General features: G+C 38.2%; 4 protein-coding genes across 5 annotated transcripts in view; 2 read left to right on the top strand and 2 right to left on the bottom strand.

Annotated features, from left to right (window-relative positions):
* Positions 1–12573, bottom strand: part of LOC133742437 (beta-glucosidase 11-like) — a 26194-nt gene extending 13621 nt beyond the window's left edge. The window contains exons 1-13 of one of the 2 annotated variants that reach the window (XM_062170091.1): positions 12284–12552; positions 12138–12201; positions 11730–11785; positions 11475–11550; positions 11305–11376; positions 11065–11152; positions 10721–10976; positions 10317–10432; positions 10006–10226; positions 9532–9560; positions 9361–9448; positions 8495–8585; positions 7988–8399 (exon numbers count right to left, since the gene is read on the bottom strand). In XM_062170091.1, the coding sequence (XP_062026075.1) occupies positions 8210–8399; positions 8495–8585; positions 9361–9448; positions 9532–9560; positions 10006–10226; positions 10317–10432; positions 10721–10976; positions 11065–11152; positions 11305–11376; positions 11475–11550; positions 11730–11785; positions 12138–12201; positions 12284–12466 (1530 nt within the window). In that variant the 5' untranslated portion in view covers positions 12467–12552 and the 3' untranslated portion in view covers positions 7988–8209. Of the gene's footprint in view, positions 1–7987; positions 8400–8494; positions 8586–9360; positions 9449–9531; positions 9561–10005; positions 10227–10316; positions 10433–10720; positions 10977–11064; positions 11153–11304; positions 11377–11474; positions 11551–11729; positions 11786–12137; positions 12202–12283 lie in introns of those variants that run through there. The other variant, XM_062170092.1, reaches the window with a different exon arrangement.
* On the top strand, positions 4662–7105 carry LOC133706679 (disease resistance protein RUN1-like). The gene is made up of 3 exons (XM_062132225.1): positions 4662–5616; positions 5880–6158; positions 6286–7105. Exons 1-3 carry the CDS (start codon positions 4669–4671, stop codon positions 6730–6732), a joined length of 1674 nt encoding a protein of 557 aa, XP_061988209.1. The 5' UTR covers positions 4662–4668; the 3' UTR covers positions 6733–7105.
* A 577-nt stretch (positions 12574–13150) lies between the features above and the next one.
* On the top strand, positions 13151–16547 carry LOC133745209 (uncharacterized). The gene is made up of 9 exons (XM_062173231.1): positions 13151–13293; positions 13628–13697; positions 13786–13873; positions 14169–14348; positions 14448–14627; positions 14716–14886; positions 14994–15148; positions 15247–15406; positions 16362–16547. The coding sequence occupies exons 2-9, from the start codon at positions 13648–13650 to the stop codon at positions 16371–16373; spliced, it is 996 nt and encodes a 331-aa protein (XP_062029215.1). The 5' UTR covers positions 13151–13293; positions 13628–13647; the 3' UTR covers positions 16374–16547.
* Positions 16548–17065: 518 nt separating this feature from the next.
* LOC133742438 (protein CLT2, chloroplastic-like) lies at positions 17066–22905 on the bottom strand. The gene is made up of 10 exons (XM_062170093.1): positions 22321–22905; positions 21937–22082; positions 21667–21704; positions 20518–20633; positions 19333–19432; positions 19217–19252; positions 19052–19102; positions 18089–18212; positions 17564–17689; positions 17066–17455 (listed from the first exon to the last, which is right to left on the bottom strand). Exons 1-10 carry the CDS (start codon positions 22737–22739, stop codon positions 17298–17300), a joined length of 1314 nt encoding a protein of 437 aa, XP_062026077.1. The 5' UTR covers positions 22740–22905; the 3' UTR covers positions 17066–17297.
* Positions 22906–24316: the final 1411 nt, after the last annotated feature.

Consider the following 24316-nt stretch of genomic DNA (forward strand, 5'->3'; position numbering starts at 1 on the left):
TGTATGAAATTATACATATATTTATATATCTACATATACATATATGTATAAAATTATACATATATTTATATATCTACATATACATATACATATACATACATATATATATATATATAGATATACACACATTAGATATATAAAAGTTGTGAATTTTTTTTATAATATGAAACATAAACATAGTATATATATAGACTTACCAAATACATAAACACATTAGATATATATATATACATACATATATATATATATATATATATATATATATATATATATATATATATATATATGTACAGATCCTATCCAGAGCGATGCCTCGCTTTGAAATTTTAGAGCGAGGTTAGGGTTTAGGGTCACTTTTCGGTCGCATATCCACATCTCGACCGTTCAGTTTTTAGGTACTAATGTATAGATCATCTCTGCAAAATTTCAGCCAAATTGATGATCGTTAAGGTATCTAACTCGCTTAAACCAATGGACGAACTGAATATGTCCAACCTGAACCGTACTAGCTTTAAGGCAGTTATCAATGCCTTAACGACTATCAATTTAGCTGAAATTTTGCAGAGATGATCTATACATTAGTACATAAAAACTGAACGGTCGAGATGTGGATATGCGATCGAAAAGTGACCTTAAACCCTAACCTCGCTCTGAAATTTCAAAGCGAGGCATCACTCTGGATAGGATCTGTATATATGTATGTATATATATATATCTAATGTGTTTATGTATTTGGTACACACACACATATATACATATAAATATATATAAAAAGAGAGAGAGAAGAATAAAAATACACACACACACATATACATACATATATACATACATACATACATACATACATACATATATACTCACACACACACACACACACACACACACACACACACACACACATATATATATATATATATAAAAAGAGAGAGAGAAGAATAAAAAAAACAAAAAAAATAAGTGAGGGGTAAAATGGTAATTTTGGATCAAATTGTGTGAAATTTGAATGTTTGGGGAGTTATCGGTTAAAATTGGAATAACAGGGACTGAACTGTCGACGCACCAAAAGTTAAAGGGGGGACCAGTAATTTTCCAAAAAAAAAAAGAACAGAAAAAAAAAATTATTAAAAATAAAATAAAATTGAGGGCATAATAGACATTTTGGTGTCAAATTAACAGCGTCATTGACGTCGTGTACTGATAGTGGGTCGAGTTTCAGATTTCGTGTACCGAAATGATTGGTTTGAAACTTTATGTATAAGAATTATTAGTGGCCTTTACTTGATGTACTGTTTGCGAAATTTTCCCAAATACGAAACTTAACAGAAAATGAAAGATGAAAAACGACTGCTCAACAACCTAGCCAGCAAATTTCCACCTCATTTAATTATAATTTATAAAAATCAACAACCGTGGGACTTAAGACTCCTCGACTTGATCCTGCCTCAGCATTCCGTTGTCCTCAGTAGAAATGAAGTCAACGGAGCCATCATCGTCATCATTCCAGCCGGGGCATTCATCGTCATCATCACCACTGGAGCCACCGTCCTCACTGTACTGGGACACATATTGGATAACCTACGACGTGTTCTTGAGCTTCAGAGGTGAAGACACACGCAGGACCTTCACGGACCACCTCTACGCGGCACTAATTCGTGCGGGAGTCAGCACGTTTTGGGATGCCGAGGGACTAAGAAGAGGGGAAAAAATATCAGAGGAATTGGGGCGGATAATCCAGGAGTGTAGGATCTCTCTAATTGTCTTCTCAGAGAAGTACGCGGATTCAAGTTGGTGTCTTGAGGAGCTGGTGCACATCATGGAGTGTAGAAAAACACGGGGGCAGTTGGTCTTCCCAATATTCTATCGTGTTGATCCTTCTCATGTCAGAAACCAGGCCGGTAGTTTTGGTAAGGCATTTGAGAAACATGAGTGGAGAACTCCAATTATAGAAGCAGCAGTTATGGGACGAATGGTTACGTTAGAATTGTCTAGTGATGTACGAAAGAAATATGAAGCTAGACATCATGGTACAGAAAAGATAGCCAAGTGGAGAGCTGCTCTTAAAGGAGCTGCAAATTTGGCCGGCTTCGATATCGCTGATAGGTAACAGTTACAACTTTATGCTGCTGCTCTCTGCCCCTTTTCCCTTTTGGTTGATCATCTAGTTTCCTTTCAGTTTGGTCCTTCTCGATCTGTCTTCTTTAGGCTTTAGTTTTGTTGAAGAAACTGCCTGGGGCCAGAAAGATGAGTAGAATTAAGGAATAGGTAAAATGCTTTTACATATTGCATCATCTTAATTTTATATCGAAGAAGATTACATTTTATCTTATAAGAAACACACTAGAAGGTAGATTTGGAATGGAGAGGGTATACGAAAATTGGTGCCCAGTTGTCTACATACAGAGCTTCACCCTTGTTTTGATTCCGGTCTTTCTCAGGCAATTTACAGTCACTATGAATAAAATGATTAGATATTAATCCATTTTAATATTGTAATTGCATGATGAGTGTTATTTCTACTTCTGAATCTAACTGACAGGCCTGAAGCAGAGTTTATCAGTAGCATTGTTGACGAGATATGCAGACAGCTGACCACCCCATACTTGAATTTAGCTGTCTACCCAGTTGGAATTGATTCTCGTGTTGAAGATATTTGTTGATGCCAATTTCGGCATCAACGAGTCAACGAGACTTTCGTTGAAATCCAAGTGTAAAGTGGTGGGGTTGTTTTCTTGAAGTGGGCCTATCTCGTCCTTCTTGAAATGGGCATGTCTCGCCCTTGAATTAGTTTGACAACATAAGCAGCCTCGGTCTTCTACCTCGGGTGACTAAAGGTATGGCCTCGATGGTCTTGTGCCTAGTCTTGGGCTTCCAACCTCCCATGTTGGGTGAAACTGATGGTCTCGTTTCGGACTTCCTTCACCTGATGTTGGGCATTCAAGCTCCTTGTTGGGTGAAGCTGATGGTCTCGTCTCGGACTTCCTTCACCTGATGTTGGGCATCCAAGCTCCTAGCTTGTTGGGTGAAGCTGATGGTCTTATCTCGGACTTCCTTCACCTAATGTTGGGCCTCCAAGCTGCCTGTTGGGTGAAGCTGATGGTATCGTCTCGGACTTCCTTCACCTGATGTTGGGCATCCAAGCTCCTTGTTGGGTGAAGCTGATGGTCTCGTCTCGGACTTCCTTCACCTGATGTTGGGCATCCAAGCTCCTTGTTGGGTGAAGCTGATGGTCTCGTCTCGGACTTCCTTCACCTGATGTTGGGCATCCAAGCTCCTTGTTGGGTGAAGCTGATGGTCTCGTCTCGGACTTCCTTCACCTGATGTTGGGCATCCTAGCTCCTTGTTGGGTGAAGCTGATGGTCATCTGATGTTGGGCCTCCAAGCTCCTTGTTGGGTGAAGCTGATGGTCTCGTCTCGGACTTCCTTCACCTGATGTTGGGCATCCTAGCTCCTTGTTGGGTGAAGCTGATGGTCTCATCTCGGACTTCCTTCATCTGATGTTGGGCCTCCAAGCTGCCTGTTAGGTGAAGTCGATGGTCTCATCTCGGACTTCCTTCATCTGATGTTGGGCCTCCAAGCTCCTTGTTGGTTGAAGCTGATGGTCTCGTCTCGGACTTCCTTCACCTGATGTTGGGCATCCTAGCTCCTTGTTGGGTGAAGCTGATATATGGTCTCATCTCGGACTTCCTTCATCTGATGTTGGGCCTCCAAGCTGCCTGTTAGGTGAAGTCGATGGTCTCTTCTCAGACTTCCTTCATCTGATGCTGGGCCTCCAACTGGCAGAGCTTCATGGCATAGATATTTCGGCATAGTGTTGGGAGAGAAGAGAGAGCTGAAGTCCCCCCTTCTACTTGTGAATGATTGATATTTATAGGGGAAGGAGTAGTTGAGGTGGAGAGGAAAGGTATGGGCTCTTCCCTAAAATCGGGGTGTCAACCCCTACTTTCTGCCTACTGACACTCCAAGGATGGGGGGGCTGACAGAGTTGGTACGTGACAGGTGTCACGACGTTGTGGTCTGATTCGGTTGGTGAAGGGTCAAGAGACAGGTGTCGCACATCCGAGCTTCCCTTTTCCTTGAATTGCTCGTGGCCATGCCGAGGAGCCATGCCTTATGTCGGAACTTGACACTTGGCATGGTTGGTGAGATTTCTCCTTGATTGGTGCTCCATGTTTCTTCATGACGATTGCATGTGCGTGGCCTTGGAGGTCGAGGCTTTAGCCTTGGAGCTCGTGGTCATGATCCTTAGAGGTCGAGAGTTTTAAGCTTGGAGGTCGAACTCTTGTTCTTGGGGGTTGAGGCTCTTGATTCCTTTGGATTATGTTTCCCTGATAGTCAGGTCACGATATGCTTTTGTCTTGCCATCCAAGATGGTGAATCAATCATATGGTGACCGTCCAAGACTTGAGAAGTGGCGATCCAAGGTTGAAGACTTGGATTACCAAAGTGAGGCATCTCGCTAGCCATGGTTATTTCCATCCTATGGTTATCTTTTCTTTCTCGATGAAAGGTTTAAGTGCGTTGAAAGGTCAGAGTCATACGTGGACTCTTTGACATTTCAACGCGTCCTACGTGGAGTGAGTTGAAAAGTCAAAAGTATTTGTCGAACCAAATTATGACATCAACAATATTAGTAAATGCTTAGGTGTTGGATTAGATAATGATGTTCGCATGGTTGGAATTTGGGGTATGGGTGGAATTGGGAAAACAACAGTTGCCAAAGCCATCTATAACAAATTTTATCATAATTTTGACAGTAAAAGTTTCCTAGCAGATGTTAGGGAAACTGCAAAGGACTCAAATGGTAAGATTGCTCTGCAAGAAAGACTTCTTTCTGATGTCTTAAAACCAACCAAGATAGTGGTAGGTGATGTTTCTAGAGGGATCAATGTGATAAGAGAACGACTTGGAAGGAAAAAGGTACTTTTCATTGTTGATGATGTAGATCATGAGGACCAATTGAATGCATTGGCTGTAAGGCGTGATTCCTTTGGTCCGGGAAGTAGAATTATTATAACAACAAGAGATCGACATTTGCTAGAACTACTGAAAGTGGATACAATACATCTGACCCAAGAAATGAATGAAGAAGAAGCTATTGAGCTCTTCAGTTGGCATGCCTTTCAAAATCATTCTCCTAATGAAGATTATATCGAACTCTCAAGAAGAGTGGTTACTTACTGTGGAGGTTTACCACTTGCTCTTGAAATTTTAGGGTCTTTCCTCTTTGGAAGGAGCATAGAAGATTGGATTAGCACACTGAAGAAATTGAAAAAAATTCCTGATGTCAGAATTCAGTCAAGGCTCAGAATAAGCTTTGATGCAATTGATGAGAGCCAGAGGAACATATTCCTCCATATATGTTGTTACTTCATCGGAATGGACAAGAACTATGTCATAAAAATACTCAAGGGATGTGGTTTTTCTCCAGAAATAGAAATCAGTGTCCTGCTCCAACGTTGCCTTGTAACTGTTAGTGAGAAAAACAAGCTCATGATGCATGATTTGCTTCGAGACATGGGCAGAGAAGTTGTTCGTGAAGAATCCCCAAACCGCCCTGAAAGACGTAGTAGATTGTGGCGTAAGGAAGATGTAATAGATGTGTTGACAGATGAATCTGTAAGTACTCCCAGCCCAATCAAGACAAGCATAGGCATCCCATCTCTAATAGTAATAGTGAAAAAGCAGTGCTCAAACCATCCCATCTCTAATGCTAATAGTACTGCTTCATTAATTTCATATTCTAATGTCCATAATCCAGTCATTTCATTGTGGCAGTAAGAAAGTTAGAATGCATTCATGACTCTTCCGCGCGCCTGTGGATAAATCATTTTCTCACATGCGAATAATCTTTTTATTAGTTTAGTGCCTTTTGTTAACAGGGAACTGAAGAGACTGAAGGACTTGCTATAAATTTGCAAAGATCTGACAACATGAGTTTCAGTACAGTATCATTTAGAAACATGAAGAGACTGAAATTGCTCCAACTCAACCATGTACAACTCACTGGAGACTGCGACAAGTTTCCCAAAAAGTTAAGGTGGCTCTGCTTTCGAGGATTCTCTCTACAGTTCATTCGAAATGAGCTTCTTAATGAGACATACCTGGTTTCTGTCGACCTGCGGTACAGCAATCTTGTACGAGTTTGGGAGTATTCCTGGGTATATTAAGAAACTTTCAAACATCTTCCCTCTGATTTAATACATTGCATCACGCTTTCCTTTTCTTCTTCTTTTTCCCCTTGGATTTTTGATTTTTTCTTTTTCTTCTTTTGGTGTTGTCTAACAGCGGCTTGGGAAATTGGAGATACTTAATCTCAGTCATTCACATTACCTAAAACAATCACCAGACTTTTCACACCTCCCAAAGCTACGGTATTTGATCCTTAAAGACTGTGTGAGTTTGCCAGAGATTCACTGGTCAGTTGGACTTCTTCGGAGACTTGCCTTGCTAAATCTTAAAGGCTGCACAATGCTCAAGGACCTTCCGGAGGACTTTTATAAGTTGATTCATGTTAAGACTCTTGTTCTTTCTGGCTGTTCGAGATTTGAGAATTTGAGCAAGAATATAGGAAATATGATCTCTTTGAAAACTCTTATTATAAGTGGCACAGCCATAAGTGAAGTACCATCCTCTGTAGATAACATGAGGAGACTGGACTTTTCATCTCGACAAGGCCTGAGTGGCCTAAAACGATGTTTCCAGGATGAGACATCAGGACCAATCCGAGGATGAATTTTAAGAGGAGATTAAGCAGAGAAAGACAGCTGAAAGTGAAGTGGTGATGCACCTCAGATTGTTAACTTAATATCTTTTCTCTGACTCTTGGTGTTATGTTGCTGTTGCTGTCATAGGAGTAGCCAGTGCCCTTCTTTTTCCTCATATCGATCAGACTCATGATTTTTCTGACCAACCGGATATTCTATGTACACTCATCAGTTGTTTTAACGCCATTCTTGGAAAAGTGGCAAAGATGGTTTTGTAAGAATAAAAAAAATTGAACCTGTACGTGATGTCAATATAATCATGTATAGAGTTTGTAAATTTGTTTAACATTCAGGAGCTTGAATTGTCAGGGAATGTTTATATTGGCTAAGTTACACTTCTCCCCGTAATTTGGGTATTTTTTTTCACCTTCAATTATTAGAATTTCAGTCCAATGTTTGCTAATCTCTTTTGGTTGTGGCCCAAACCATTAACCTAGTCAAAAGGCATACATAAATCCAACGTCGCTGCACAGATCTTCATGTTGGTAACAACTATAGAGTCAGCATATTACGAAAACTAATGGGTACACATTACAATATCCGATCCCATGTGGCCAACACCGGCCAGTTCCCAGACTCCCACAGCATCGCCATAGATGAAAAGGAAATAAGATCACCCTCATTTAGAGAACGCTCGGTTCTAGTTCCCAATGGCCGATGATTTTCTCCACGTATAGTCAATAAGTAATAACAATCTTCTCCAAGGAGGAAATCCTAGTCTTCTTTTCTTTCGTATTTCGTCGACTGCTGCTCACCAGCAGTAAGCAACTAAAGCAAGGACCAAGTAAGATCCTTGAAGGTTACTCTTAACATATTCAGTCATTTGGTTACGAAGTGTGGATTGTTCATCTATTAATAAGAGTGTTGAGTGCATGCATATATGAATGGAGTTGTGAAATAATAAAGTAGTTAGAGCATATACACAAATTGAATCATTTGGAGTTTCTGTCTTATAGAACTGAAAAGTTGCTATGCAAGTTCTAGTCCTTGTGAGTTGTAACACAGGGCACTAGAATTTAGCTGTGCTAAATGTGGTAATACAGATGTTTTCTGAATTTGAATTTGAGAGGATTGCCTAGTGCTATCAGCTAAGCAAATAACCCTAGAAAATGCAACACAGGAGCGGCTATCCAGTGGTTGGATTTAGCCCTCCTATCTCCAGTTATCTGCATCTTTCACTTGTTTATAATCACATATTATGAGCACAAGAACAAAAAATGGGATTGAGTCTAGAAGGGGTGGCAAAAATCAGAACACCTCATCAAAGAGATAACACCTCTAATCCAGCATACAAGAAATCAAGAAAACAGATGCGAGAATAAATAAAGAGATAACACCTCTAATCCAACATACATGTGCACCCATAAACCAGATCACCTCAGTCAATTTTGTTTAATAAAACTATCATGGAGAGATCATGTAGCAAGGTTTCTACCATTGCATTATCAGACTGCAGTGATATTTTGCCTCTTTAAAAACTGGGAGTACCAATGAGCAGAGAGTTTAGGATGTCTTTTCAGATCAGGGTCGTCCAAATCAACGTAGTATAGGCCGTAGCTTGAGTTATAGCCATCCAACAGCTCAAGCGAATCCAGGAACGACCATGTAAAATACCCTCTGGTGTTTGATCCATTCCTTTGAAAGAAAATACATCAATACTTGCAATATGGATAATATGATAAAAATATGTATCGGCCAAGGTCAATTTGTAGTTTACAAAGTAGATGTACCTTAAAGCATTGAGCAGACTCCCAATGTGTCCACGCAAATATTTTACCCTCAGCCAGTCCTTTAATGATGACATGCGATGTGTCCGTTGACCTAAAACAGATATGATGCCGGACTTTCCCATTGAGATGATGAAAAATAGTGAATTAAAGTGTTATGCAGCTAATGCAACTACTACAGTGGCCAAGGACGAAGAAGGAGTAGAAAGGAAAACTGAAGCAAAACATGTTCTATGACATACTGTACTGATCTCTTCATGGTTTGAGCACTATCTGCACCAACCCTTCAGAAACAAGAGGACTCAAATTGTTGTAAATTGAGAAATGATTTTAGCATTTTGATCTTTCTAAGTATGGGGTGGCAGAGCGATCTGTAGGATACTTTATTAAAGAATGCCACATTACATTGACCCTGGCATCTGTATCGTTGCCTTGTTCAAGAGTCCAAACAGAGCATTTGTCCAGTGTCTTGCGGTTGCTTTCTAAAGAAAAAAAACCCTTCCAATTCAATTTCCACCATCTCTATATTTTGCATCATTTTGGTTTTATCTGTGAGCAAAAAGTTGAACTAAAACCTGCAACTGCTCATTGAAAGAATTGAAATTGCGGAAATGCCATCTAGAAACATTCTGTATCCGGTGTAAATATAATTCCTAACGAATGCTTCTCCTGCCAATGGCCCTATCCATCTGCTAACTTATTTCTCTCTATCAAACTGTAGGATGCTAGAAATCAATGATTGATGTAGCATGCAACTTGGATGTATACATCCAACAAGTAAAATTTTTCATACAGAACTTATTTCATAACAAACACACTATCACTAATTTGTGTGTGTGTGTGTGAGAGAGAGAGAGAGAGAGAGATACCATTTTCATGGATGTATATAGGCGGATTGCCAAAATTTTGCTTGAAATATTCCAACAGTCCTTTCAGGCCCCAGCTAGCTGTCGAGTACTGTATGAAACAAACAAATTACTAGTCCACTGCAATAAATCCCAAGAGTAAACCAGCACTAGATTTCATATTCAAACTTCTACCTCAAAGGCTGACGAATTACTTCGCATAGCTGCACATTTAGATAAACTTCATAAGCTAATTCATTTATAGACAAAACTTACCCTCAAGTAACTCGCACTAATGCTGTTAGAAAATCATGAAAATTAATGAACCATTTGAGTCAAAATAAAGCCAGAACTATTTGATAAACCTTGTTTTGCGCTGAAAATCTTCCCGATCAATTCATCAAACATAACTGTTTATAACTAAACATAAAAATAGTTTTCACTTAACATTTTGTAGATCTTCAAGTTTGGAGAACATGACTATTCATTTTTAGTTCACAGGTTTAGACAAAGATAAGTTTTAGAATATCATTACCCAGATGAACTATCCTCAATTCCAATAGTTTGGCAAAACAGATACTAACCCAGTTTGTTGGACATTGTTTAGTGGAATGAATTTGTTGTTGGTTGAGTCAGTAAAGCAAGTCTGTACAAATACAAAACACATACATATCGGAATAGCTGCCACGTCTGCATTGAAGTCTCTGTTCTCCATCTTCAGGCTGCTGGAGTGGTCCTTGATGTAATCTGTGTAATAATAATTAAGTCCCAGGAAGTCAAATGAACCCTTAACACTTCTGGATTCAAGACTCGTGAAGACAGGAAGTCTTGAGCCCGCATTCTTTTTCATCGAATCAGGATAATCTCCAAACACCAAGGGATTGATAAACCTACAATACAAATTAGACCCAATTAATCTCATATCAGACTAATAGATGACTTGTGTGTGTGTGAGGTGTGGCAGAATGCAACATTCTTACCAACCAATGTAGAAGTCAAGGGCTCTTTGAGTGGCAAGTTCATCTTCAGTGGTTTTTGTGTGAGGAACAAACCAAATGGCAAGGACATTGATCCCTATAAATCCATGCTGTTTCTCCTGCATGCTCAAAAACATTCTCACTGATCAGCTATATATTCTTACCATAGAGCTTACTATTCTCAGATTAAACGACTAGAAGTAGCAGATCTCTTTACTATGAGCTGAATTAAGGGCATAAGATAATTGATGAAACTAATACATTAATGACTGATAGAAGATGCCTTAAAAAGACTAAAACATGCACCTAGAATGAAAATTTAGAAACACAAGAAACATAAGAAACTGTAGAGGATGCAGGAAGACTTTCATTGTTCTTGAGCTGGACAATAGCAAGCCAAATCATACCTGGTACCTTTTCTTGTACAATCTAGCAGCCGATGCATGAGCTAGCAAGATATGATGAGCAGCCATGTATGGCTCAGTTGAGGAGTTACCCCTTGAGCAATTTACACCAAATGGAGCTGAACAGCGTTGTGGTGGCAGAAATCCAATGTCATAACCTCCCAGTACAAAAACATTAGCCTCATTCATAGTAGTCCAATGTGAAACTCTATCACCAAACTTTTCAAAGCACACATCTGCATATGCAGTGAAGTCCTTTCTGCATCCAAATAATAGGTTCAGTCATGTTCATTTCCAAAATTTTCTACTTGCTGCATTAAATAACCGGTAAAATGTAAGTTTCATACATAATCTTTCGACTAACCCATCCTCCATAATCATCTTCAAGTTGCTGTGGGAGATCACTGTGGTGTAAAGTAACATGTGGCTGGATTCCTGCTTGAAAAAAAAATTCATAAACGGACGGAATGGTTATATATGAGCATATTGAGAGTTATGTTTTTCGCTTTAATTAAGAGTCCAACTCCCAAATTGCAAAGGTAACAGTGGTATATGTAATAATAATGATAGATAATAATGGTACCAACCATGGGTGATTAGTTCATCAATAAGATTATTGTAATATTGAAGACCCTTTGGATTGACAGCTCCTCTTCCATCTGAAAGAAATAGAATGAATCAAGTAAATACGGAGGAAGACGAACCATTTTTCCACCTGCTGTTTATTTATGAGGAACAGCTAGCTGGCTAATCGTACTTGGTATAAGCCTTGACCATGAGATGGAAAATCTATATGCCTCCAAACCAGTATCCACCATGAGCTGCACATCTTCCTGCAAGAGTTTGAGTGAACCTGATCATGCATAAACACTAAATCACATTGTTTTTTTTTTAAATGTGATTATTGCATGAAGCTAACTAATAATGAGACAGATGGCTTCCTGTACAACTGCTTGACTAGAAAGCATTGAAATAGTAAAATGATGATTTCGACAGTAAACAAACCACCTACCTTGTATTTGTGATATGCATCACATGCAACATCTCCATTGGCTCCATCAAAATTCCCTGAAAATTTTAAGTTCAGCAACTTACTGACAAGTCAAACTTAAATCGTAAAAACTTTGTTTCCCCTTTACTATCTGTTGGTTAGATTAGAGTAAGACTTGACAGGGTAGTCCTCCTCCCAAACATATGCAGTTTATAGGCAAATTGAGGATATAATTAAAGTTGAGTCGTAAATTTTGTTGCTAATCACTTAGTTGCTTTAGGACGTGACCTTTCTAATACTTCTGTTTGGTTTAATAGCCTCCTCTTTACAGTGTCTCCAGCGTTTCATTTGGATCAGCTATTCTTGTAGTTTTGTTCTGTAATTTTGTTTTTGTTATTAAAAAAAATAAATTAAAGCTGAGTAGCTGACCGGCATAGGCAAAGGTGTCAAATATGCTTGGGGTCCTCCCATCTTGGTCGGCGGCGCCTTCCACCTTAATAATACAACACTTATTAATAAAAATATATATGTGTGTGTGTGTAGAGATGGAAAAAGGAAATGAAAGAAATGGAGACCTGATAAGCAGAGGAGGAAGCACCAAAGACAAAGCCACCAGGGGGTGGGAAGTCATCTCTGCTATATTCTTCTTCTGCTGAGGACGTCTCTATTTCAAATTCTAATTCTGAACCAGAGTCGACTGAGGAAGAGGAGGAGACAAAACACAGGAGGAGCAACACTACTGAAATCGATCGCAACATATTATCTCTCACCCCCAACTCGGGCAACTCCCAAGCTAGCTTTCCCTCCTCTCAAGAGAGAAAGTCAAACAAACCAAATACGTACATGATTTGATGATTGGTGGGTCCCCACCAATCATTACTAAAAGCCTACAACAGTACAACCAAGTTTACTCGCAGTGGGGTGGAAGTGAGCTCATGGTTCAGCTTGCAACACGTAGTTCATGATCATTTTTTTTTTCTTTACTTCTTTTTTATTTTCTTATTTTTTTTATCCAAAAAACAAACAAAACACAGAAGTCTCGATGACAAACTATATGACAACCAAAGTGGTGAAGTTAAACTGAATTTCTTGTCAAAAAAAAAAAGAAAAAAAGTTGAACTGATCATTTAGACTAATTAAAAGCTGAATGCAGAAAGCATTATTGCTTAAAATCATGAGTTTAACCAAGACGGTGGAATTGCCGATTACGCATGAGATATAATTAATTATAGCACGTTTACTTGCATGGAATAAAAATCATAATATGATAAACAAGTTTGTGAAATGATTCTAAGGCTTTGAGTCACTTTCAAGCTTGAGCTACATATATTTATTAAACTAAGCTTGAGCTACATATATTTATCAAACATCGAGCTAACTAACAGAGCCCGTTTCCGTTTTGTTTTTTCCAGAAAACAGTCTCATTTAAAGGAGGACTTTTTAGTCTTTTCGCCCAGCAAAACCCAGCTCCTAAACCCTTCCCTCTGCTGCGTGCCTCCCCCCCAGTACTTGTGCTCTGAAACCCTCTCGCGTTTTTCTTCCTCACCCTTTCGTGTTTTTGTTTTTTCCAGCGCAGTTTTTCCAGGTATGGATTTCAAAACTCATTCGATGGGTATTTGATTACACTCTTGTACTGATTTTTGGGGGGTGGGTCTTCAATTTCGTTGTGGATTTTCTATGCTAATCTCAGTGTTTCTCAAAATACGATGTAAATGAATTCTTCTGATGACGAAAACTTGTGATTTTTAATGCATAGGGTAAGTTTCAATGATTGTTTTTTTTTTACCTGGGATGATTCTGATGTTTATCTTTGATTTTTGGCCATGGAAAAGGTTTTTACTTTTTTTTTTTTTTAGGAGTTTCCAGTTCTGTTTATGACAAAACCGAATCTTCTAACTAGTCTTTTTCACATTGCATAGAAAACTGAAGCTTCAAAGCCATGGAGGATGCTTCAAATTCAAATGGAGGCCAGGAAGATATAGTAAACAAGTAAGTCTAATTTGTGAAAGTTATATTATGATAGTTTGGTTTTGAGTTCAGTATTTTATGTTTCATTTTTATTGCTTCTGTTTTTCAGAGAAGCGCCTCAGCTTGCGGCTGTGTTGAAGGAAATGAAGGAAGGATTAGATGTAGTTGATTTCAAAGTCAGGGCTTTAACTGCCAAGGTATTTTATCCCTGTTTTCAATATGGTTGTGTTTGTTATTTATTATGTCACATCGTAGGTTAGGACAAATGTTTGGCTTGAACGTAATGCAGGGCCCCTGCAGATTTCGTTCTTAGGAAAATACTTCCACAATAAAGCTGGTTTTCTTAAGTCGGTTGTCTTCAACTTTAGGGAAGCAAAGATATTTTGTTAAAACAAGTCTATATTATAGGCATCCCAGCTCGCACAGTAGTATATCAAGCATGCTTTACACCAAAAATAGACTTCATTTTTTTTTTGTTTTCTGCTTTATCAGGTGAAAGAAAATCAGTATCCGACATCCCAAGGGTTTCACTATCTTGAAGCCAAGAATATGCTGCTTCTGCAATATTGCCTTTCACTTGTCTATTACTTACTTCGCAAGGCTAAAGGGCTCTCAATCAGTGGACATCCGGTTGTCCAGAGCCTTGTCGAGACAAGGTTGTTTTTGGAAAAGGTCTGTGGCTCTAGGGATTTGTCTTTGGCTCCCCCCCTGTAATTCTATTAACATGTTTAATCAGTCATTACTCAATTATCACCCTTTTGTTGGCAACAGATTCGACCTATTGACAAGAAGATGCAGTACCAAATTGAGAAGCTGACTAAGGTTACCGCGAGCACAACTGATAACATACAGCCAAGTGAGAAGCAATCACAATCAAATAAAACAGAAGATTTGTTGAGTTATCGCCCGAACCCTGAAATGATTCCTAGCAAAATAGACCTGACTTCTGAGGTGAAGTGCATATCACTACAATATTTGGCATTATTTTTTGCCACTTAGTGAACCATTGTTAAAGTTTGACCGTATTCATGTATTGTAGGATCATGGCAAGTATATACCACCCAAAATTGCACCAACTTCAATGGAGAAAGATAAGTCCTCAAGATTTGAAAGAAATGCACTCAGAAAGGAGGAGAATACTCTACGACAGTCTAAGCATAGTCGTTATGTGAGGGACATGGTTGATGATTTTGAAGGGAGACCTGAAGAGGTTTGTTGTTGCCTGGATTTCTTGGGTGTTGGGGGGTTATCCGGCATGAATGCTGTATTTACTGTTCTAATTTTTTTTTCTTTTTTTTTCGTGATGTCAAATTACAGATTGTGGAAAGTTTTGGAGCTGAAAGTGTAGAATTAGAAAGATTTAAGGCAAAGTTGGATGAGCGGGCACGGATAGAAGAGGATCTTTTTACTCGTGCTCCTATTACAAAGGCAGAGAAAAGGAAGGCAAAACACTTACTAAAGTCAAGAAATGGGTAGGCACCATTTACTTATTAATTCTTTTTTAATCATGCGATATTTATTGGTCTGAGAAAAAGTCAATGGCTGACCGTTGTCAACTTGTTTCTATCAGGTTGCTTGATTTGACTGAAAATTTCTATGAGGAAATTAAAACTCTACCATTGGAAGAGGGGAATGATGAGATGTCGAGTTTCAGTAGTGCTAGAGGTGGAAGAAGCGGAAGAGGTGGAAGAAGTGGAAGAGGTGGAATGAGGGGCCATAAGAAGCGCAAGGTATACGAAATGTCAAATATGATCTTATATAAACTATCAAGTCTAATATATAAAATATATATACTTAGTTCCTCAACTAATTTCATCCGTGAAGTTCTTTCTTTCACTTGGACTGTTATCTCACACTAGTGTTTGGAGTTAGTGCTGATCTACTTATTTCCAGTAAGTGGTGGAGGTACTAAATAGGTGATTTCATAGTATAGTTAATTAAGATAAATTGAGTATGAAATACCATGTGTATATTAGGAACTGAAAAAGCAGGTCCTTGACATAATTACAGTTTCTGACCCGTAGTTGATTACTTAGTGCACCATGTTAAATAGAGTAAAGACAACCAAAAGAAAACTTCTGTTGTTCTTACTCATCTGAACTCATCTGGGAATGACTGAATTTTGTTGTTGTCCTTTATGGTTGCATATGTGCATAATCCCTTAATAGGATTACTGCAGAGGACTTGTGATTCCTGCTTTTAAGGGTCTCTAGACTTTCAGCAGTTGTGAGGTTTATTGTCTTTAGATAGTCAACTGAGTGAATCTGGGGAAAAGATATATCATTCACCTGGTTCACCATCATTATAGTTGTCTAAGTAAGAATTCGTGTTAGAATACTTTGTAGACTGATTCATTTCCGAAGGATGGGAAATTGGGGATTTGATTTGGATTGGAGCCTTTTGATTTCACATGACAGCCCCCTATTTTCTTAAATAGTTGTAGACATGTCACATGATTACACACCAACTGAAGTGAGGAGCCATATTATAGTTGTAAGATATTTTCTTTGCACAAGAAGGCAGTAATGGTAACAAGTTAAAAATTAGATCAAGTTCTTCAATTATGAAAGTTCAGAAGTTGATCGGGGTCCATTTTCAGCTTGAATCTATTCCATATCCTGTCTAGTTCATTGTCCTTGCTTTGCATGATTGTGAAGGCATTGACCATTTTGGCCCATTTTGCAGATGAGGCATTGAAGGACAAACTTATGCAGCTTCATAACTCCATTTGCCTTGGTTTTGACGCACGAATGAGCTTCGTACAAGAATGAACTTTGGTGATTAGAATTAGTTTTATTGTATTTATGCAATATGGTATCAACATAATGTTTTTGACGAATCCCTTTAATTTTTAAAATGTTTTTTATGCTCCCTTCTTTCTTTTTGACCTCTTACTCTTTTTCCACGTACAAGGAATGTACTGAACAAGCGCTTGTCTTGGCCTACATAGCATTCATCTCTGTTGTAACTTGGATACCAAGACATACCACATGTATTGGTATTTTATAAAATAAACAACAATTAAAAGAAAATATTTAGGTAACGGATCTCTGAATATCAAGAGCTTCGCCCTAGAAAGATCAGGACTGATTTGAGGATCAGGCATTTGTAGAGAGAACATATATAGCCTTTCCATGTCTCTGCAACTCTCATTGATGACCTGTACATGGTTTCTCTAGGCTGAGAGCTAGCAGAAAAAGAAAAAACCCAACCCAATGGCAGTACAGTTAATGGACAGAAAAAACATGCTTAATTTATAAAGGTTGGGCTTGATGATTGATTTTAACAATTTGTTAACCTGAGATTCTCCAAATTTCTATGCAGAAACACCTATTTTGAGCACGTCTATGTTAGCCAATTTGTATAAACCACATCACCTTTTCCACAAATTCAACCAAACACAATGCCAACTTTTTTTCATTCTTTTTTAACACATTAACTGCAAATACACAATTTACAAAAAGCTAATCTTTCTCACCACGGAGTTTTTTCACCGTTGATTATTCTCACTGCAATTCTAAACTCAGCCTAAGAAAAAAACAAAAAAACAAAACAAAACTAGAAACGGGATTTGGATTTGGAGACGTAACAAATTAACGTGCAACTCTAACAAAAATGATATCAATTAATTTTAGAGCCATCCTTGGCAGGCTGGGGTATGCTGTACAGAATAAGACCCAAGACAAGAATCGCACTACCAAAGAGGAAAAAGGGGCTCAAAGTTGCACCCTCTTGGAGATATGGCAATGGAAGGGAAAGAACATAAATCGAGATTGGCACTGCAGAATAAACAAAAGCACTACATTAGCAACAGTTTGCTAAAAAAATACATTTTAGATCCCTATGTATGTCACATACAAATCCAAGCAAGAGAGATCAGAGAGAACCTGACAACATCACAACGAGAGAAGAAACGACCGCCGAAGAAATCTTTACTACATTCATCAAGGATATATTGAACAACAGATTGGCAGCTACGTAAAGCAGGGGGAGCAATGGAGCTCCATTGCAACCTGAAGAAAAAGCGAACAATTAAATTGGCAAGAACTTCATGTAGTTTATTTCTATATGTCAAGCCAGTTGAGCTTTTTGTCTCTTAAGATTTGTATGATTGTTCCTCATTATTTTCTAGCCATCATGTAACCAATAACATATGGCTCTTCCCTTCAAAACCTAATGATGACTTTTTTATAGTTCTCATGAGTTATTACATTCACCACTCAAATGTAACTTCACCAATCTTCTGGTTTTAGTGTAACATAATGTCTCTTGCTTGTAATACCAGAAATCCAGAATCTTAAAAACTATTCTATTAACTACAAGAGGTAAGAGGATCCCAACAGGAACGAAAAAAAAATTAAATAGAATTGAAGATAAACAGAAAGAAAATGAAAACAGATACAACAGCTTGCCTGATGCACCAGCTCCAATATTCAGAAAGCAACCAGCACCGTCTTTTAGATATGTAGGAAGTTGGGCAAATGGTATGCCTCTCATATTGGATAAGAAAGGTAGAAATAGAAGTACAAAAAGAGCCTACAAGTCAAAGGAAATAAAGGTTACAATAAGGATTTATTTTTCTAATCTCAACACAAAAAATAAAAATAGCTTGAACAACCAGGACAAAAGTTAGGTTAACTGTAGCTAAACCTGCTTTGTGGTAATTGTCAAATATACTAGAAACAAAATATCAAAATACTAGATGCGTAGATCTAATTTGTGGTACTGTTTGAATCTCAGATGTAACCTGTTTATCAGGTTGCTAGAAGTCGGGAAAACCAAAAGTACCTTCAACAGCTCCCATCTTTCTTACATTCATATTCTCTCCCTCTTCTAGTTCTCTCTCTTCTCTTTCTCATCAGATGTAATGGATACTAGTGCATTGAGTAAACCTATACTATTGGAAACTTGGGATACAACCATCTCTAGTACATAAAAGGACCATGACTCCAAATAAATAAATAATGTATAATAAATTTATGACAGGTTAATGTCCAAGTTAAGGATACTTTCCTGGATATATTATGACATGCACGTTTAAAATTTTTCCAAAAGCTTACTTACGATATCATTGTTATTGGACTGTACCTTGCCCATATCTTAGTTTGTTCCATACTAACTCCACACTTCACTCACACACAGGCAAACATAAAACTGACAGAAAAAAAGAATTCCTTTAGGCGGGCAATTGAGACTTGGGCCCAGAAAAATAAAACACATCAATGCCATAGGATGGCTTCATTGTTTGGCCCATTTTTGTAGTTCTCATGTTTTATTGATGGTCTAGCCAATTGGACCACAATACCGAGGTGCATCAAGACCTTATGAACAAGAAATCAGTACATATTAACTAAACAAAGCAAAGGCATAGTCACCTGATATGCAGATCCAAAAGAGTTGACAACCAATATGTCAAGTGATTTTTCCTGCATGAAAACAGATTCATGACTTGAGGAAGTATGCAAAATTAGCTTGTCAACAAGAAAACAATTCAGAATGCCAGCTAATCACTTTGAAACACACAATAGACAAGGCCGTACCTTAAGGTGGACAGCAGCATCAACAAAGATAAATTCCTATTCAAAACCAAAAGATCAAGATTAATTATTTTGCTTATGAAGTGCGCCAGTAAACTTACAATATCCATTTGTTAAACCTTGATTATAAATGCACCAGCTTGAAAAGCACTTGAAGCAATCATTAGTAGAGGCCACACAGGCTCAACTCCAGATAGCATCTGGCCAGAATCAGACCCGCTGCAATTACATAAAACACAAATAAGCATCAGAAGCTCAAGTTTAACAATGTGGACATTTACTTTCACTAGAAAATCACAGTTTACCGACAACATTCACCTTCTAAATGAATACAGAGAAAATATTCATGTTGTTTGCAGGAGAATTACAAAAATTAGTTTTAGAAAGATAAGTGTCAAGTGACAAGCTTTATCAGCAAATAAGAGAGAATCAAATAACAAGCAAAACATGAACACTGATCACAGAGAATCATTAGACTAGACGAGGGACAAGGAATTCATGCACCAATAGATATAGTTAAGTTTCTATTTAATAATTATATCCACTGTAGTAAAATCTACCTCCAAAAGAAGATGGGATTCTTGTAGCAATTCTAACATAACATGATGCAGAAGGTGACTTCTGCTGACACTGCATTGAAGATAAAAGAACGCCCAAAGCAGAAGAAGAAGGTCAAGTTTGTCATCCTAGACTCCAAAATCCATCTTTAATTTATTTGAAATACGCACAAAAGTGCAGGATGACAAACTTGGAGTGTGAATAGAACTGCCCTAGATCTAAACAAACTCTTGGGAAAGTGTACAAAGGCAAGCAAAATAGAAACAAAAACTGCAGACAGACTTTCAAAGAGGGTGCCAATCTACCAGTTGGAAGAATATGACTTGTTCATTTTTCTGAACAAAATACCCAGGCTTTTCAATTGTGCTCCGTATTGACAAATTGCATCTTTCACTGGAATGGAAATAAAGAACAGATGTGGAATTGTTCAAGCAACTGACAGAATTTTTTTTTTTTTTTTTTTCTGGAACTGCTATCTTTAAATGTCTTTATTGTGGGTAGCCTCATTCATTTTGTCTGATATTTTCTTTCAAGTTATCTACCGCATGAGACATGAGCATGAAGACCGTTTACAATTTTTCGGTATTATATTAATATAATCAGAAACATGTCCATGCGACTGCTGGTGGAGCCTTTCAAAAACTTGTGTCACAAATCAATTGATAAAGCAATCAGACTGCATTAAATATAACTAAATAGCAGCAGGTCTTTGAATTGTAGAAGAATGGATTAAGTCATTAAGGTACCTTGCCACAGCTAGTGCTACACCTACAGCTACAAGGATGCAGCCAACAATCTGATTGCATCTGTATCTTTTTCCCAAGATAAGAGAAGAAAAACCCAGCTGCCACACCAACATTGTCTGCATAATATTGCAACATAAAGGAAAACTGAGGAGACAAAGTTTGCACATGTTACTGGCACAAAAAACTCAAAATATATAATAGTAAAGTAACAATTATGCCTTCACCTCTGGAGTACGATAGATGTTTTACATGCTATTTGAATTTCATTCACATGTTTTGTCAACCAAAACAATTCATATCTTATTTCTATTATATATTCAGGGATAGCAGGACAATGTTCTGCAAGTCTGCAACCTGCTAAATGTGAATTCTTCTGTCTACTCAACAGATTAAGGAAAGGACAAGCTCAAATAGGAGTTCTTTTCTCCAAATGTTTAGTGCTGATTATGCCTATTAGAAATTCAGCCCAAACTTGACTATTGATCCTTGACTAACCTCAGCCTGGCATGAGCTAAAATAAAGCTAAGTTGGTAGGAAATCCAATCGGCTCATATATTACATGTCCAACATGATAAAGAAGCTTTAGAATATTTTCCTTTTGTTTTCATAAACTGCAATGGAAACTAAATGGTTGACACAAATCTCCTTTCTCTTTACTAGACTTTTTCTTAATATTTTACCACAGTCAATATGACCCTTAAATGCAGCACGGATAATTCCAACAACCGTAGGCCAATGACAGACTATCTGCACAACCTACCTGGTCTCTTCTCATCTCCCCCTCCCCCCCCCCCCCCCCCCCCATGGGTTGCAAGCACCTTCTCCATAAATACTGCTCACAACGATTGTAAACAACGTTTTCCCATTAAATAAGTTATTTTTCCAATGATAAATGGAATGCCTCAACATTGCTGATGAGCAAGCCTTCCATTCATGCACTCCAATATGGAATGAATACCAATATCTACTCTAACGACCTATGCACAATACTGATCATACATCATTGATAAGTTAATTGAGGTTCTTAAGAGCATCATCCCATTAGTAGCTTAAATTGAGGGATGACTTCCGTAGGTAAAATAACCTACTCAGGCATGCTTGTATTTTGTTGGTTAGTTTTATTTTTTTTGCTAAGATAATAGAATATACCTGACTCAATAAGGGTATGGCCGGTCCGGGAAGCATGGCTGTTGAGGATACATACAATTCAAAAAAGTAAACACCAAAACCATCAATAAAAAAAAGTACACTTCTAACTCAGTCAGAGCAATTTCATTGCTCATCACAAGCAGTGCATTGCTTTGCTTTGTCTTAACAAACTCACTCACCTCAATCAAAAGAATCAAACAAATCTATCTATGAATACACGTAGACATGAATTTTAAATCGAAAGTAATGAGAAAGTGCCGGGTACAGTACCTACAGCAGCCATCCCAGCAGCGACTCCGAGAGCATCCAAGGCACCAATGGCCACAAATGGAGCTTTGGGAAGGGCTATCATTTCATCCGTCACCCTCCCAGAACGGTACCGTAGGTACAGTATTGAAAAGTATATAATCACATAACTGAGCCCAAGAAAAAAAAAAAAAAAAACCCCCACTATTACGATCACAGTAATTACAGAAATGATTCAAAAAAGATTCAAACTTTAGTAGTAAAAGTTAAGAATTGAATTTCAATGTTGAAAAGTATATGATCACATAACTGAGCACCAAACAAAAAAAACAAGTACCCAGTATTAGAATCACAGTGATTACAGAAAAGATTCAAGCTTTAGTAGTAAAAGTTAAGAATTAAAGTTACCCGAAGGTAGTGAATTGGGCGAAAAAGAAGGGGTGGTTCTTCATGGGGACGAGTGCGAGCTTGTAGAGGACCTTGTTCCCGACGGCGAGAGCAATGGTCAACAGGGAGCTCAAAACGACGCGTTTTGAAGTCGACGGATTAGAGGAGGAAGCTGGGTTGGCGACCGAAGCGTGCAGCCTGACATTGCGCCTGGGTCCGCGATCCGAAATGAGGCAAAACGGTGCGTTTAGAGCAGCGAGAGAAAGCCGATGACGACGACGACGATGATGACGCCACCTCTGATGAAGCAGAAGAAGTGGCCTTGAGTTTGAGAATAAAGGGTTGCGAGTTGCGACATTTTTGGTGTGGGTGTGGGTGTGGGTGTGGGAAGGGAGGGAGAGGAACTTGTGAAACGACGCCGTTGAGGAACCCATGATCATCAGAGAGTGAAGCGGCCAGCGTCGGCAGTCATGATCCTCCTCTTATTCTTCAAAATGTAATGATTGATTGAAATAAATGAATACATTTCAAGATGTGGGAGTCAAAGATGGCAAGTAGTCTATTTGGTTTTGATTTTGAGCTGTGAGCTCGGATGGTAGTGAAACAAAGCCACCGGGACAAATAAAGAAGGAAAAAAAAAAAAAAAAAAACGCATGGAAAAGGACACCACGAGGAGAAATGAGGTTGGAAAAAAACGTGTCAGAAGGAAAGGTCCCCGAATATTTCGAAAGACCCGCCATTGAATCTGATCCTCTACTACTAGCTTTAAACGTCAACCCCTGCTTTGTTTTTTATTGTTTGCAGCTTTCTTCACGCACTAAACTATCTATATTCTCTCCACTCGCCCTAACACTCACTCGTCACGGCAACTAGTTCAGTTGACGCATCGGGTTTCTTCACACGAATATTTAAGATGTGAAATTTTCGCGTGCTGTGTTCATTTACGTGGCTAGGAAGAAAAATTCTTGCTTACGGCTGCCCAATCATAACCCACAAAATTTTTACTTCATTTCGAAAATATACCTGATTTTTAAAGGTGAAATACCCAAAATACCCCCTGCTAATGGTCTGATTGGTCAGCCCGTACCACGTGTACTTTACGTCTGCTAAGGGGTGTAATGTCATTGTTAGTTGTCCGGCCCCCAACGAATATCATATCGCGATCAATCTGAAAAGAGGGTGTCAAGAAAAAAAAAAAAACACAATATGTCATCACTTTGGACCGAATTCTCTCCTTGGCAAGGAAATGTCCTTGTTTATTCTTAACTTTAATTCTAAACCATTGACTTGATATATAAGGGCAATCATATTGACACATTAGAAAAAACCTTAAAAGCTCATTTATTATTACTTTTAGCTACTTAATTAAGCCAAACGCCCACCCTCTACTCTCTCTCTCTCTCCCCCTCTGAACTCTCTTCTTCTTCGACCAAAAAACATCTACACTTTTTTGGCAGCCCACCCCCCGGTCTACTTCATCTTTGAGCTCCTATAGTTATCTGTTATGAATAGGATTGGGAGTATATATTCATCAACTAAATTCAATGCAGCAATGCGGAAACCAATTTGGTTGGAGGAAGAATGTTCTTCGACATCGATTCCAAGTCTACTTCTTTCTTCTTTCTTTTTTCTTTTTCATCATGAAGTATCCTCTAACCACACATTTTTTAATCAATTATATAAACTTTTTCATCAATTATTCTGTTGAATATTGAAGTGCTACTTTAGTGAAATTCCTTTTATGATGACAAGTTAATAGAGCATGAGCAATCGATTAGAATTTAAGAGTGAGCATCTTTTTATCACGTGTCGACAATGTGGCATGTTCTACTGAGTGTTAATCATTTGAATCTCACAAAAAATTTAAAATTGTATCTACAAGCCACTTGTGCTAAATTACCAACCCTAACTGGTGTAATGGATGACCTGCATTGTGGTGATTTAGTGATTTACTCTAAAAAACATCCTTTTGTGAAAAAATTGCTTAAAAAATTGTCGAGTGGAAACAACTTTTGTT

This window comes from Rosa rugosa, chromosome 4 (genome assembly GCF_958449725.1).
Source record: "Rosa rugosa chromosome 4, drRosRugo1.1, whole genome shotgun sequence".
In the NCBI taxonomy this organism is placed as follows: domain Eukaryota; kingdom Viridiplantae; phylum Streptophyta; class Magnoliopsida; order Rosales; family Rosaceae; genus Rosa; species Rosa rugosa.

Coding starts and splice junctions, on each gene's coding strand:
- LOC133706679 (XM_062132225.1), top strand. CDS start 4,669: ATGGTTGGAATTTGGGGTATGGGTGGAATTGGGAAAACAACAGTTGCC. Junction 5,617..5,879: donor ATGTGTTGACAGATGAATCT/GTAAGTACTCCC, acceptor TTTTGTTAACAG/GGAACTGAAGAGACTGAAGG. Junction 6,159..6,285: donor GAGTTTGGGAGTATTCCTGG/GTATATTAAGAA, acceptor GTTGTCTAACAG/CGGCTTGGGAAATTGGAGAT.
- LOC133745209 (XM_062173231.1), top strand. CDS start 13,648: ATGGAGGATGCTTCAAATTCAAATGGAGGCCAGGAAGATATAGTAAAC. Junction 13,874..14,168: donor TCAGGGCTTTAACTGCCAAG/GTATTTTATCCC, acceptor CTGCTTTATCAG/GTGAAAGAAAATCAGTATCC. Junction 14,349..14,447: donor CAAGGTTGTTTTTGGAAAAG/GTCTGTGGCTCT, acceptor TGTTGGCAACAG/ATTCGACCTATTGACAAGAA.
- LOC133742438 (XM_062170093.1), bottom strand. CDS start 22,739: ATGATCATGGGTTCCTCAACGGCGTCGTTTCACAAGTTCCTCTCCCTC. Junction 21,705..21,936: donor TGCTGGGATGGCTGCTGTAG/GTACTGTACCCG, acceptor TATCCTCAACAG/CCATGCTTCCCGGACCGGCC. Junction 17,690..18,088: donor TATTGGAGCTGGTGCATCAG/GCAAGCTGTTGT, acceptor CTTTTTCTTCAG/GTTGCAATGGAGCTCCATTG.